This window comes from Zalophus californianus, chromosome 15, assembly GCF_009762305.2.
Source record: "Zalophus californianus isolate mZalCal1 chromosome 15, mZalCal1.pri.v2, whole genome shotgun sequence".
Classification (NCBI taxonomy): Eukaryota; Metazoa; Chordata; class Mammalia; order Carnivora; family Otariidae; genus Zalophus; species Zalophus californianus.
Genome location: NC_045609.1, coordinates 82805278 through 82819727, shown reverse-complemented (window position 1 = coordinate 82819727; position 14450 = coordinate 82805278). Strand labels below are relative to the sequence as shown.

The following is a 14450-nucleotide window of genomic DNA, read 5'->3' as shown; positions in this document are numbered from 1 at the left end:
GCCAAAACACCTAAAACAAAATCTAAACTAATTTGGAGATAAATGACTCTAAAATGTATTCTGTATGTGACTTACCTGCCTTGGGCTATTCAGCATCCCCTAGACAACTGTCCTCTCTGGCTCATGTGTGTGTTTTCCTGTTTTATTAATTCGCTCTTTCTTTGCGATTCACTGACAGAATCTGGATGCTGTGCGGGTCCTTCTCTTTAGCAACCACTACTCATTTTCTAGCTTCTGTTGTGATCCAAGTTGTCATAGGTAGGACTGTAGGCCAATGGGGGGATAATGGCTCAATATGGGCTCACCTAAGAACATAAAAGATTGTAGGGGTGCCTGGGTGGCTCAGTTAGTTGAGGGTCTGACTCTTTTTTTTTGGATTTTATTTATTTATGTATTTATTTATTTATTATTGTTATGTTAATCACCATACATTACATCATTAGTTTGTGATGTAGTGTTCCATGATTCATTGTTTGTGCATAACACCCAGTGCTCCATGCAGAACGTGCCCTCTTTAATACCCATCACCAGGCTAACCCATCCCCCTACCCCTCTCCCCTCTAGAACCCTCAGTTTGTTTTTCAGAGTCCATCGTCTCTCATGGTTCGTCTCCCCCTCCGATTTACCCACTTCATCTTCCCCTCCTGCTATCTTCTTTTTTTTTTCTTGACATATATTGCATTATTTGTTTCAGAGGTACAGATCTGTGATTCAACAGTCTTGCACAATTCACAGCACTCACCATAGCACATACCCTCCCCAATGTCTGTCACCCAGCCACCCCATCCCTCCCACCCCCCACCACTCCGGCAACCCTCAGTTTGTTTCCTGAGATTAAGAATTCCTCATATCAGTGAGGTCATATGATACATGTCTTTCTCTGATTGACTTATTTCACTCAGCATAACACACTCCAGTTCCATCCACATCATTGCAAATGGCAAGATCTCATTCCTTTTGATGGCTGCATAATATTCCATTGTATATATAGATACCACTTCTTCTTTATCCATTCATCTGTCGATGGACATCTTGGCTCTTTCCACAGTTTGGCTATTGTGGACATTACTTCTATAAACATCAGGGTGCACGTACCCCTTGAGATCCCTACATTTGTATCTTTGGGGTAAATACCCAGTAGTGCAATTGCTGGATCGTACGGTAGCTCTATTTTCAACTTTTTGAGGAACCTCCATACTGTTTTCCAGAGTGGTTGCACCACCTTCAATTCCCACCAACAGTGTAGGAGGGTTCCCCTTTCTCCGCATCCCCACCAACGTCTGTCGTTTCCTGACTTGTTAATTTTAGCCATTCTGACTGGTGTGAGGTGGTCTCTCATGGAGGTTTTGATTTGGATTTCCCTGATGCCGAGCAATGTTGACCACTTTTTCATGTGTCTGTTGGCCATTTGGATGTCTTCTTTGGAAAAATGTCTGTTCATGTCTTCTGCCCATTTCTTGATTGGATTGTTTGTTCCTTGGGTGTTGAGTTTCATAAGTTCTTTATAGATTTTGGATACTAGCCCTTTATCTGGTATGTCATTTGCAAATATCTTCTCCCATTCTGTTGGTTGTCTTTTGGTTTTGTGGACTGTTTCTTTCGCTGTGCCAAAGCTTTTTATCTTGATGAAGTCCCAACAGTTCATTTTTGCTCTTGCTTCCCTTGCCTTTGGCCATGTTTCTAGGAAGAAGTTGCTGTGGCTGAGGTAGAAGAGGTTGCTGCCTGTGTTCTCCTTTAGGATTTTGATGGACTCCTGAATCACATTTAGGTCTTTCACCCATTTTGAGTCTATTTTTGTGTGTGGTGTAAGGAAATGGTCCAGTTTCATTCCTCTGCATGTGGCTGTCCAATTTTCCCAGCATCATTTGTTGAAGAGACTGTCTTTTTTCCATTGGACATTCTTTCCTGCTTTGTCAAAGATTAGTTGACCATAGAGTTGAGGGTCCATTTCTGGGCTCTCTATTCTGTTCCATTGATCTATGTGTCTGTTTTTATGCCAGTACCATACTGTCTTGATGATGACAGCTTTGTAATAGAGCTGGAAGTCCGGAATTGTGATGACGCCAGCTTTGCTTTTCTTTTTTTTCAACATTCCTCTGGCTATTCGGGGTCTTTCCTGGTTCCATACAAATTTTAGGTTTATTTGTTCCATTTCTTTGAAAAAAGCGGATGGTATTTTGACGGGGATTGCATTGAATGTGAAGATTGCTCTAGGTAGCATTGACATCTTCACAATATTTGTTCTTTCAATCCATGAGCATGGAACGTTTTTCCATTTCTTTGTGTCTTCCTCAATTTCTTTCATGAGTATTTTATAGTTTTCTGAGTACAGATCCTTTGCCTTTTGGTTAGATTTATTCCGAGGTATCTTATGGTTTTGGGTGCAATTGTAAATGGGATTAACTCCTTAATTTCTTTCTCTTCTGTCTTGTTGTTGGTGTATGGGAATGCCACTAATATCTGTGCATTCACTTTATATCCTGCCATTTCACTGAATTCCTGTATGAGTTCTAGCAGTTTTGGGGTGGAGTCTTTTGGGTTTTCCACATAAAGTACCATATCATCTGCAAAGAGTGAGAGTTTGACTTCCTCTCTGCCGATTTGGATGCCTTTGATTTCTTTTTGTTGTCTGATCGCTGTGGCTAGGACTTCTAATACTCTGTTGAATAGCAGTGGTGAGAGTGGACATCCCTGCTGTGTTTCTGACCTTAGGGGGAAAGCTCTCAGTTTTTCTCCATTGAGAATGATATTTGCTGTGGGTTTTTCATAGATGGGTTTTATGATACTGAGGTATATACCCTCTATCCCTATACTCTGAAGAGTTTTGATCAAGAAAGGATGCTGTACTTTGTCAAATGCTTTTTCTGCATCTATTGAGAGGATCAGATGATTCTTGTTCTTTCTTTTGTTAATGTATTGTATCACATTGATTGACTTGTGGATGCTGAACCAACCTTGCAGCCCAGGGATAAATCCTACTTGGTCATGGTGAATAATCCTTTTAATGTACTGTTGGATCCTATTGGCTAGTATTTTGGTGAGAATTTTTGCCTCCATGTTCATCAAGGATATTGGTCTGTAATTCTCCTTTTTGATGGGGTCTTTGTCTGGTTTGGCGATGGATCAAGGTAATGGAGGCCTCATAAAACGAGTTTGGAAGTTTTCCTTCCATTTCTATTTTTTGGAACAGTTTCAGGAGAATAGGTATTAATTCTTCTTTAAACGTTTGGTAGAATTCCCCTGGGAAGCCATCTGGCCCTGGGCTTTTGTTTTTGGGAGATTTTTGATGACTGCTTCAATTTCCTTAGTGGTTATAGGTCTGTTCGGGTTTTCTATTTCTTTCTGGTTCAGTTTTGGTAGTTGATACATCTCTAGGAATGCATCCGTTTCTTCCAGGTTATCTAATTTGCTGGTATACTGTTGCTCATAATATGTTCTTATAATTGTTTGTATTTCGTTGGTGTTGGTTGTGATCTCTCCTTTTTCATTCATGATTTTGTTGATTTGGGTCCTTTCTCTTTTCTTTCTGATAAGTCTGGCCAGGGGTTTATCAATCTTGTTAATTCTTTCAAAGAACCAGCTCCTAGTTTCATTGATCTGTTCTACTGTTCTTTTGGTTTCTATTTCATTGATTTCTTCTCTGATCTTTATTATTTCTCTTCTCCTGCTGGGTTTAGGCTTTATTTGCTGTTCTTTCTCCAGCTCCTTTAGGTGTAGGGTTAGGTTGTGTATTTGAGACCTTTCTTGTTTCTTGAGAAAGGCTTGTATTGCTATATACTTTCCTCTCAGGACTGCCTTTGCTGCATCCCAAAGATTTTGAATAGTTGTGTTTTCATTTTCATTGGTTTCCATGAATTTTTTTAATTCTTTAATTTCCTGGTTGACCCATTCATTCCTAGTAGGATGCTCTTCAGCCTCCATGTATTTGAGTTCTTTCCGCCTTTCCTCTTGTGATTGAGTTCTAGTTTCAAAGCATTGTGGTCTGAAAATATGCAGGGAATGATCCCAATCTTTTGGTACCGGTCGAGACCTGATTTGTGACCTAGGATGTGATCTATTCTGGAGAATGTTCCATGGGCACTAGAGAAGAATGTGTATTCCGTTGCTTTGGGATGGAATGTTCTGAATGTCTGTGAAGTCCCTTTGGTCCAGCGTGTCATTTAAAGTCTTTATTTCCTTGTTGATCTTTTGCTTAGATGATCTGTCCATTTCGGTGAGGGGGGTGTTAAAGTCCCCCACTGTTATTGTATTGTTGTCGATATGTTTCTTTGCTTTGGTTATTAATTGCCTCACAGAATTGGCTGCTCCCATGTCAGGGGCATAGATATTTACAATTGTTAGATCTTCCTGTTGGATAGACCCTTTAAGTAGGATATAGTGTCCTTCCTCATCTCTTAGTACACTCTTTGGTTTAAAATCTAATTTGTCTGATATAAGGATTGGCACCCCAGCTTTCTTTTGGTGTCCATTAGCATGGTAAATGGTTTTCCACCCCCTCACACTCAATCTGGGGGTGTCTTTGGGTCTAAAATGAGTCTCTTGCAGACAGCATATCGATGGGCCTTGTTTTTTAATCCAATCTGATAGCCTGTGTCTTTTGATTGGGGCATTTAGCCCATTTACATTCAGGGTAACTATTGAAAGATATGAAGTTAGTGCCATTGTATTGCCTGTAAGGTGACTGTTAACTGTATATTGTCTGTGTTCCTTTCTGGTCTATGCCGCTCTTAGGCTCTCTCTTTGCTTCAAGGACCCCTTTCAATATTTCTTGTAGAGCTGGTTTCATGTTTGCAAATTCCTTTAGTTTTTGTTTGTCCTGAAAGCTTTTTATCTCTCCTTCTATTTTCAACGACAGCCTAGCTGGATATAGTATTCTTGGCTGCCTATTTTTCTCGTTTAGTGCTCTGAAGATACCATGCCAGTCCTCTCTAGCCTGCCAGGTCTCTGTCGATAAGTCTGTTGCCAGTCTAATGTTTCTACCATTGTAGGTTACATATCTCTTCTCCCGGGCTGCTTTCAGGATTTTCTCTTTGTCTCTGAAACTCGTAAGTTTTATTATTAGATGTCGGGGTGTTGACCTACTTTTATTGATTTTGAGAGGGGTTCTCTTGTGCCTCCTGGATTTTGATGCCTGTTTCCTTCCCCACATTAGGGAAGTTCTCTGTTATAATTTGCTCCAGTATGCCTTCTGCCCCTCTCTCTCTTTCTTCTTCTTCTGGGATCCCAATTATTCTAATGTTGTTTTGTCTTACAGTATTGCTTATCTCTCGAATTCTGCCCCGTGATCCAGTAGTTGTTTATCTCTCTTTTTCTCAGCTTCTTTATTTTCCATCATTTGGTCTTCTGTATTGCTGATTCTCTCTTCTGCCTCAAGTATCCTAGCTGTTAGTGCCCCCATTTTTGATTGCACCTCATGAATAGCCTTTTTGATTTCGACTTGGTTAGATTTTAGTTCTTTTATTTCTCCAGAAAGGGTTTCTCTAATAACTTCCATGCTTTTTTCAAGCCCAGTTAGTATGTTTAAAAACATGATTCTGAACTCTAGGTCCGACATCGTACTAATGTCCGTATTGAGTAGGTCCCTGGCCGACGGTACTACCTCTTGTTCTTTTTGTTGAGGTGATGTTTTCCGTCTTGTCATTTTGTCCAGAGGAGAATAGATGAATGAGAGAAAAGATGCTAACAGGGTAACAACGTCCCCAGAAAATATACTCTAAAGAAATCATAAAGGACCTGAAACCAGGAGAAAAGAAAGGGAAAGAAAGAAAAAAGGAAGAGAACAAAAAAGAAAAAGAAAAAGATAAAAACAAAGAAGAACAGAACAAAACAAAAAAAACAGACTATGATCAAATATGATCAGGCCGGTGCATGGATTGGTGCCACGCACTAGATTTTGGGTGTATTTTGGTGTGTTAGAAGAAAGTGCCTCCCAAAATTTTAGAGAAAGAAAGACTTATATATGTACAAAATAAGGGTTGATGCAATGAAGGGATGGAATATGACTGTAAAGATGAAAATTACACAAATTTTAAAAAGAGGAATTGATAAGGTGCTTGAAAAAAGAAAGAGGATTAAAGAAAAGAAAGAAAAAAAAGGGGGGAGAGGATGTGATCAGGCAGGAGACTAGAACAAAGCCATACATTAGAGATGTAGGGTATGTTTTGATCTGTTAGAAGAAACTGTATCTCAAAAATTTAAAGAGAGAACAACATATATATATGCCAAAAATAAGGGTAACTACTAGGAAGGGATAGACTATGACTCTAAAAATGAAAAATAAATTTTTTTTTTAAAAAAGGGATCGATAAGGGGTGCCTGGGTGGCTCAGTTGTTAAGCATCTGCCTTCGGCTCAGGTCATGATCCTGGGGTCCTGGGATCGAGCCCCACGTCGGGCTCCCTGCTCCACGGGAAGCCTGCTTCTCCCTCTCCCACTCCCCCTGCTTGTGTTCCTTCTCTCACTGTGTCTCTCTCTGTCAAATAAATAAATAAAATCTTAAAAAAAAAAAGGAATTGATAAGATGTTGGTTGAAAAAGGGAAAAAAATTTTAAAAAAAAGTTTAAAATAATTAACTTTGAAAGACTAAAGAATCATAATAAAAAAGCCATGAATTCTATGTGCAGTATTCCCCTATCCTTGGAGTTCTGCCTTTCTCCTTGATCGGTAAACTTGGTCTTGGCTTGCTGGCTGTTCGTGCTGATCTTCTGGGGGAGGGGCCTGTTGCCGTGGTTCCCACATGTCTTTGCCGGAGGCGGAATTGCCCCGCCCTTGTCTAAGTCATCTGCTTGGGTTTGTTCTTGGGAGCTTTTGTTCCCTGCAAGCTCTCGGTGCAGCTTTGGAGAACGAGAGTGAAAATGGTGGCCTCCCAATCTCCACCCGGAGGAGCTGAGAACTCGGGGCCCCGCTCTCAGTGCGCCCCCAGAGAAAAGCATTCACTCCCGTGTCCCCGGTCTCCGGCCGCACTCCGTGCTCACCCGGCCTGTGACCGAGCGTTTCTATGTCTGGCACCCGACCCCGTGCGGAGTCTCCAAACCCAGCAGATCCCTGCGGTGCGCTCCCGCACCGCTCCTCCCGGGGGAGGGAGGGGAGTCTCCCCGGCTCTGCCGCTTGTTGGGTCCCTGCTGGAGGAGCAGTGGCCCGACTGGGCCGCGGATCACAGTTTATGGCCACCCCGAGCTGAGAGCCCGCGCCTCGGCTCCGTCTCTGCAGCCGGCTTCCCGGCTCCGATCCCTGGGAGCTCTGCCGCACTCAGGCACCCCCGGTCTTTCTGTGACCCTGAGGGTCCTGAGACCACACTGTCCCGCGAGGGTTCCACCCCCCGCTTAGCCACTGGAGCGACGTCCCTCGGCGGAGCCGACTTCTAAAAGGTCCGATTTTGTGCTCCGCGGCTCCATCACTTGCCAGAAGCGGCCGACGGAGGCCCCTCCGCCGCCGTCTATCCTCCCGAATATCGCCTCGGAGTCACTTCTCCGCACGTCCTACCTTCCAGAAAGTGGTCGCTTTTCTGTTCAGAAAGTCGTTGCTATTCTTTTCTTCGATCTCCTGTTGAGTTCGTAGGTGTTCAGAATGGTTTGATCCCTATCCAGCCGAATTCCTGAGACCAGACGAAATCCAGGTCTCCTCCTCCTCCGCCATCTTGCTCCACCGAGGGTCTGACTCTCGATTTCAGCTCAGGTCGTGATCTCAGGGACCTGGGATCGAGTCCCACATCAGGCTCTCTGCTGGGCTTGGAGCCTGCTTAAAATTCTCTTTCTCCCTCTGCCTCTCCCCTGCCTCCCCTTCCCCCTCCTTGATTCTCTTTCTCTTAAAAAAAAAAAAAAAGAACATAAAAGATTATGCATTGCCTTAATATTTGCAAAGAATCATTGAAGTATCTTTTTCAATCAGATTGGTTCATTATGCTATTTTCTTGCCGGTGGAGGTAAAGTGTCTCAGGGAAGGGGCACCTTTTCCTCATTTTGTGCTCAGGACCTCGTGGTAGCCTCGCCTGGCCCAGGTTCATGTCTCTTGGTTGGCTGTGATGCTGTGTGTGTCCCTGAGGTCCCCACTCCCTTCCCTGCACTGTGCTTGGGTCAGCTCAGGCCCACATCTCGCTGCAGAGAAGTATCCCACTGTATCTCACCCCTAGGCCTCCAGTTACACACGGCGAGGGCAGGAACAGAAAATCCAGAGCAGCCCACTCCCCTGGCTGTCTTCCTGCTGGCCCGCCCTGCCTGCTGTCCAGGCTGTGGTCAGCCCCTTGTTTTCTGGACTCATTTGTGGCTTCCCTCTGTCTTCCCCGGAATCACACCCCATCAGCTCTCAGGGAAGCTGTGGCCAAGCCAGCCTGCTGATCTCTCTCCTCCTGGAAGCTTTTGAGTAACAGGTGCAATGACATCCTCACCTGAAAACAAGTACCTTTGAGCTTGCTATTGGTATTGGAAATATATTGTTTATGGATACTGACATAGGTGGGAAAATTATCCACAAGATAATCGTGACTGTTGGGCAGGATCTTTGGTTGCTTTCTGTTCACCTCCCGGAACATGGCACAGTTCTGGATAGGTGAGTTTGCTGGATACTTGAGCTATAGAAGATCAAACCATAGGGTAATGCATTTTATTTTATTTAAGATTTTATTTAATTGAGAGAGAGAACACAAGCCAGGGGGAGGGGCAAAGAGAGAGAGAAGCAGACTCCCCCTGTGCAGGGAGCCCAATGCAGGGCTCGATCCCAGGACCCTGGGATCGTGACCTGAGCTGAAGGCAGATGCTTAACTGACTGAGCCACCCAGGCGCCCCAGGGTAATGCATCTGAGAAGAGGCAACAGAGGGAACATTACTATTTCAAGGAAACCTGCAGTGCCCCAGCTCTTCCAAATTCAGGCTCAGGAAGGAGGCTTTGAGTTTGAGTCAAGAAATAGAAATGCCTGTCAGAGGCTGCTGATTTACTCATGCTTCTCTTAAGACTCTCAGGACAGGCAGAGCTAGCAGTGCAATGGGCCATCACTGGGGTGATAGACATAAAATTGGGGGCATGAATTGAGAACTTCCAGCCCAACCCACATGCAGGGCATAATGGGGAGAAAGAACATGCACATCCTTGCTTTGCGAAGACCCGCCTGAGGACAATTTCATGGTTGATGTTTGTACTTTTCAGAATCCACAAAAAGAGATCTGATCAATAAGTTGTCAGAAGAGTCCCTCTTGGGCTGCATATTTTTCTCTTCTCCAGCACCCCAACTGCATTCTACTTTCTGGGAGTTGTCTTAACTCTTCCAAGTCACCAGTGGACCACCTGACTTGCAGAGAACGCTTCACATAAGAATTTACATGAAACCAGGGATGCCAGGGTGGCTCAGTTGGTTAAATGTCTGCCTTCAGCTCAGGTCATGATCCCAGAGCCCTGAGATTGAGTCCTGCATTGGGCTCCTTGCTCAGCAGGGATCATGCTTCTCCCTCTCCCCCCTGCTCGTTCTCTTTCTCTCTCTCAAGTAAATAAAATCTTAAAAAAAAAAAAAAAAGAATTTACCTGAAACCAGATCAACAGGTAACTGATAGGTAGGGAGGTAGGTAGGTCAGCCTCCCTTAAAGAGCCCGACACCAGTATGCAAGGAGCAAATGGGGACTGCACCACTGATCAGTGATTTCGTTTTTGACTCTTTTAAGAGAGCTTCTCATACAAGGAAGCAACATAGAAAGGAATAACTATTTTGAGACTTTTTGCTCATGGCACTTCATACTTAAACAGAATCGGCAGTTTTTGAAATAACAGTTTAGAAAGATATTTTCTGTACAAATGAGCAAAGCCCAACCTTTACTGGAGGAGACCACATGTCCTCTCCAAATGACAGGGCCAAGAATAACTGCCATTTTCTTTGTACCCCCAATGTGCTGGGACCCACTAGGTGCTTTCCTTCATTTTGGCTGTTTGTTTATAAGAACATGGAAAGCCGGCTTTACCCCATGTGGATTCACTTGCCCCAGATGCCAGAGCCAGGGAGCACACTGACACGCCCTCTGTGTCCTCTGTTCTTCCCCCCACCCTGCACCACATCGCCACACTCAACCTGTTCTCGTTGTCGAGGACACTAGGGCTCAGGGACAGAGGGGCTGGAATGAAGTGCAGACAACTGAGATATTTTAAAAGAGGTCCCCATTCTAATCAATGCCAGGTGGTCATGGGCTCATTTCCTCTTTGCGTAGGACATTTGAGAAAATATTGCAAGAAACTTCTGAGAGTCCTTATTATTTGTTCCTAGGACTTTTTTCTCCTCAGTGCTCAAGGGGGTTTGGACACATGCTTCTGGCAGCGGGGGCTCTCTCCCCCAGGTAGGGCCCTGCCCCTTAGAGGGCCTTAACATAGGAGATGGTGCCCGGTGAAGAGTCACTAACTTATTTAAAATGAGTAAGTTTTAAACATTATAGAGTATTTCAAAAGAAAAACCAAGAGTATAAAAGAGGCAAACAGTGAAAAGAAAGTCTCTTCCCCACTCTCAGTTCCTGGTCCTGCACTGCCCTCAAGGTCCCCGATGTCCAGCACCTCTGGGTCCTTCCAGGGATGCCCTGAGTATATAAGCACTTACCAGTGGAAGCAGACCTGATGCACAGTCCTGCATTTTGCTTCGTTCACTTGATAACACATCTCTGAGATTATTCCACATCTACAAAGGAGCATTTGCCCTATTCTGTTCCCTTGCTGCAAAGTGTGGGGGCACTAGGATCTAATGGTCCCCTGTTGATGGGCAGCAGGTGCTTTCTAGACTTTTGGGGTTACAGTGTGGCAATAAGCAACATGTTGTATTCATTTTCTTTCCACTGCTCTATGAGAAGTCTGCACTATGACCTCATTAATTACCTCCTACCTCTGTACTTGCCGTAGTACAGAGCCTCCATCAATGTTTCTGCATTAATGGTGATGGGTAACATTTATTAAGTGCTTACTGTGTATCAGGTACTATGCTAAACACCTTACATGGATCAGTATTTTTTCATATTGCCTCAATTTTAATCACTGTAATGTTATTCTGTAAGAATGATATAAATTATATAAATGTGTTGTTACATACATATATTAACTTCTTATGAAAATAGATATAATAATAAATAAGTAATATTTAATGTGATTACCTCGATTTTATAGATGGGGCCGGATACCTGAGAAGTGGTAGAGGTGGGATTTGAACCCAGGTACTCTGGCCCCACAGTCAGTGTGCTGAACCACCCACTCTCTTGACTAGTGTTGAGAAAGTCACTTGAGTTTCTAAGGGTGCTGGCGAGCACAAAGTCTTTAGACTGAATGCCTGAGAGTGGTGTATACAGTGGAGCTCCACAGCAAGCTGGGGGAAGTCCTACCCAGAGCGATGATCACGTGACAAGTGCCCCCAGAGCACGTGCACATTGGCCCCCAATGACTCCAGCTCACCTGTGTCTCCGTCTCCAGACAAGCAAGGTGTGCCAAAGTCAGTACATTTGATGTGCACTTGTCAGATGTTTTGAGCACAACTCTTGTTTTATTTTTAGTAGAAGCAAAAGTATTTTCTGGAAGCAGCGAGAAGCAACAAGGAGAAGCACGTGTGACTTTGTCTGCTCCCCCAGTGGAACAGAAGCTGGTTAAAGAGTTCCTTCCCGATGGGTATAGCTCTCCAAACAACAGCTGTCAGTCTAGCAACTTCTCTGAGCCCTCAGAGAGTCAACAGCAAAGCTTCCTGAAATCCGGAATCCCTTTATCTGGCTTTCTTTGCCCCTTACAAGATTTATGCACATCTCCACAGGAAGACAGTGATGTTCAGATAGAAAGAGAGTTCCCCAAAGGTAAGGAGCAAGGGAGGTAGGGTTGAGGTGATTCTGCTGTGATATTCATATGGAAAATGGTATGATGTCTTCCTGAGCCCTGGTTCACACAAGCTCACCTCCTAAAGCTGTCCCTTCTGGACCGTGTGAGCTGAGAGCGAGCAGGACCTGCAGGTTTCCATGGTGGGTGAGTTCTCCCTCCCAAGCATGGAGAAGACAACCCTGTGTGGGTCAGGGATTCCGGCCCCGCTGCGCAGCGGGTCCGGATCCACCAAGGCCTAGAGGAAAGCCACTCCCAGGCACATGGCAGGCTCCCAGGCTTAGCTAAGGAGGGTATGAGACGGTGTGGCTGCTCTGAGGTCCACCAGGCTGCCCGTGGTCTTCCGTGAGTGCCTAGCAAGGGTCCTGTCTGAGAGGTGCAGGCCCTGCAGTGTCCTCCAGGTAGGTCCCAACCTGAGCCTCGCACCGATGAGGGAACCAAGAATTCCAACCCAGCCATCCCTCTTCTAAGACCAAGCAGCTGACCCCTATTAATATTGCGGTGAACAGCGGTATATAAAAGAATATAAAGGTAGAATAGAAAAGAGAGCTGTGGTGCCCAGTTTTCAGTGAGAAAACTTAGATCTCCTATCACTCTGAAGGTTTTCCCCAAACAGCTATGGATAAGGACAAAAAGAAACCCACCAGGTTATATAGCTTTGCAATATAAAGGTTAAAAGGGCTATGGTAGTTGACAAAACTAATTTCACCTGGGAGCCAAGTTAATCCCTAGTTCTTCATCCATTAATATATTGAAGAAACATTGATTAAACACCTACTATATACACACCTACTGTGCGCCGGTCACTGTGCTCAGTGCTCCCTGCCCTCCAGTGCTGGAGACACCAGGAGCATACCTGTGTCTGTGCCGAGCCGTCAGGAAGCTGCCGGTGGCCGCAGGGGCTCCAGGGTGGGGCTGGACAGAGATCTCCTCCTCAAGGAAGTGATTCTGAGCAGGGACTTGAAAGCTGACTAGAAGCTTGCAGATCAGACCTGAGGGTGAAGAGTATTGCGGACTGAGGGAAAGGCACGCACAAAGCAAAGAGTTGATGGAGAGAATATGGTTGATTTGGGATCCGGGGGGCCGGAGTGCTAGGAGGCAGAGGGGCACCTAGTGGGAGTCTGAGGTCACACGGTCAAGTCGGAACGTCCTTCAAACCCACTCAGGGGCTTTGAACTGAAGTCAGGGCCAAGCCTTTGAGGGGCAGAGATCTAATTAGATTCCCTCTGAAAGAGACTGTCTCCTGGATGGAGGCGGGGGGGTTGGGGATGGATGGGAGATGGTGAGGCTGGGGGCTGAGGCCCTGCCAAGGAGCACAGACTGGAGAGGAGAGGCCACAGTAGTGAGACTTTGAAGATACAAGGGAGCACTGATGTGAGCACTGATGAAGACGGGCATGCCTGCACCGCCCCTGGGGTGCGGGGGCTGGTGGTGGGGTGTAGGTGGGAAAGGATGTGCGGCACTGTGGCATCCCTGTGGATGCGGTGAGGCAGGAGAAAGTTCACAGCAAGAAATGGGGACGGTGTGGTGGAAGGTGTAATTTACTCTAGGTGCAGGGGGCTTGGGGGATCGATACCTGGGCCGGTCGGTTAGGCTGGAAGCAGGAATAGGGGAGCAACAGGGAAATCCTCCAGGAAGCACAAGAGCAAATGCCCGAAGGAATGAAAGAGGGCGATTTGAGAGCCTCTAAGTGGTATGTTGTTGGCACAGAACGGAAGGCAATAGTTGGAAGTGGAACGTCCACCACAAACGAGCTACAAAAAGTCTGGGCTGCCTGCAGTACCTGTAGGTCTTAGGGAACATGGGTGGATTTTACATAGAAAGAGGACAGCTGGTTCAGGCCAGAGAGGATCCAGGCATGGATGGTGGATGTTCTAGCAGGGGCTTCAGGTAAGAGATTCAGGGGACCATGGAGATGCGTCCTGTGGCCCCTTGAGCCTCCTAATGGCCACCTCTCCACTCCCAACAGAACCAGCTCCTAGCAGGCTCCTGGGCTGCCCCCGTGGAGAGATGCAAGGTGAATATGACATGGTCCAACCCTCGAAGGAGTCCCAGGCTTGTGGGGTTAAAGCACCCTGTTATGACCTTACCCCGTAACCAGTGCTGCTGCGTGTGGCAAGCGTGTTCTGCCGTGAGAGCACACCGCTGGTGGGATGGAGGCTGCTTTGGGAAGGAGGGCACTTCCTAAAGGATTGGGGCTCAGCCTGCAGGTCGGAGGTCCCTGGGTTTGTGGCGGCAATAGGAGGGCATATAGGTGAGGAGTAAGATGCTGTTGGGTTTCAGAGCTGGGGAGGTGCTGGGAGGCTGTGTTGGGGGGACGGTGCAGACGAGGGTAGGGGAGCTCACACAGGAAGAGTGGGCTAGCATGGACGGAAGGGACAGTGTGTCCCCGGCGGAGCAGTTGGTCAGCAAGTGGTCAGTGAATACGTATTAATTCGTCCCTCCCCACGCCAGAGGCTGTCCTGCCCAAAGTGCTGTTGAATCAGTGTGCCCCCCGACCTTTTCCACAAGGGATTGTCAATGGCCCAGGAAGTGACCAGATCCAGCTGAGAGACAGAGAGAGAGAGAGAGAGAGAGATCATTCCAATTATACATGTAAAGCCAGTGGTATTCACTAGCGATTGAAGGGAAGGGATAAAT

General features: G+C 45.9%; 1 protein-coding gene across 1 annotated transcript in view; it reads left to right on the top strand.

Moving 5' to 3' along the window:
* The window catches only part of C15H10orf90 (chromosome 15 C10orf90 homolog), a 275568-nt gene that overhangs the window by 240253 nt on the left and 20865 nt on the right, over positions 1–14450 (top strand). The window contains exon 8 of the mRNA XM_035724343.1: positions 11501–11791. Within this exon, the coding sequence (XP_035580236.1) occupies positions 11501–11791 (291 nt within the window). The remainder of the gene's footprint in view (positions 1–11500; positions 11792–14450) is intronic.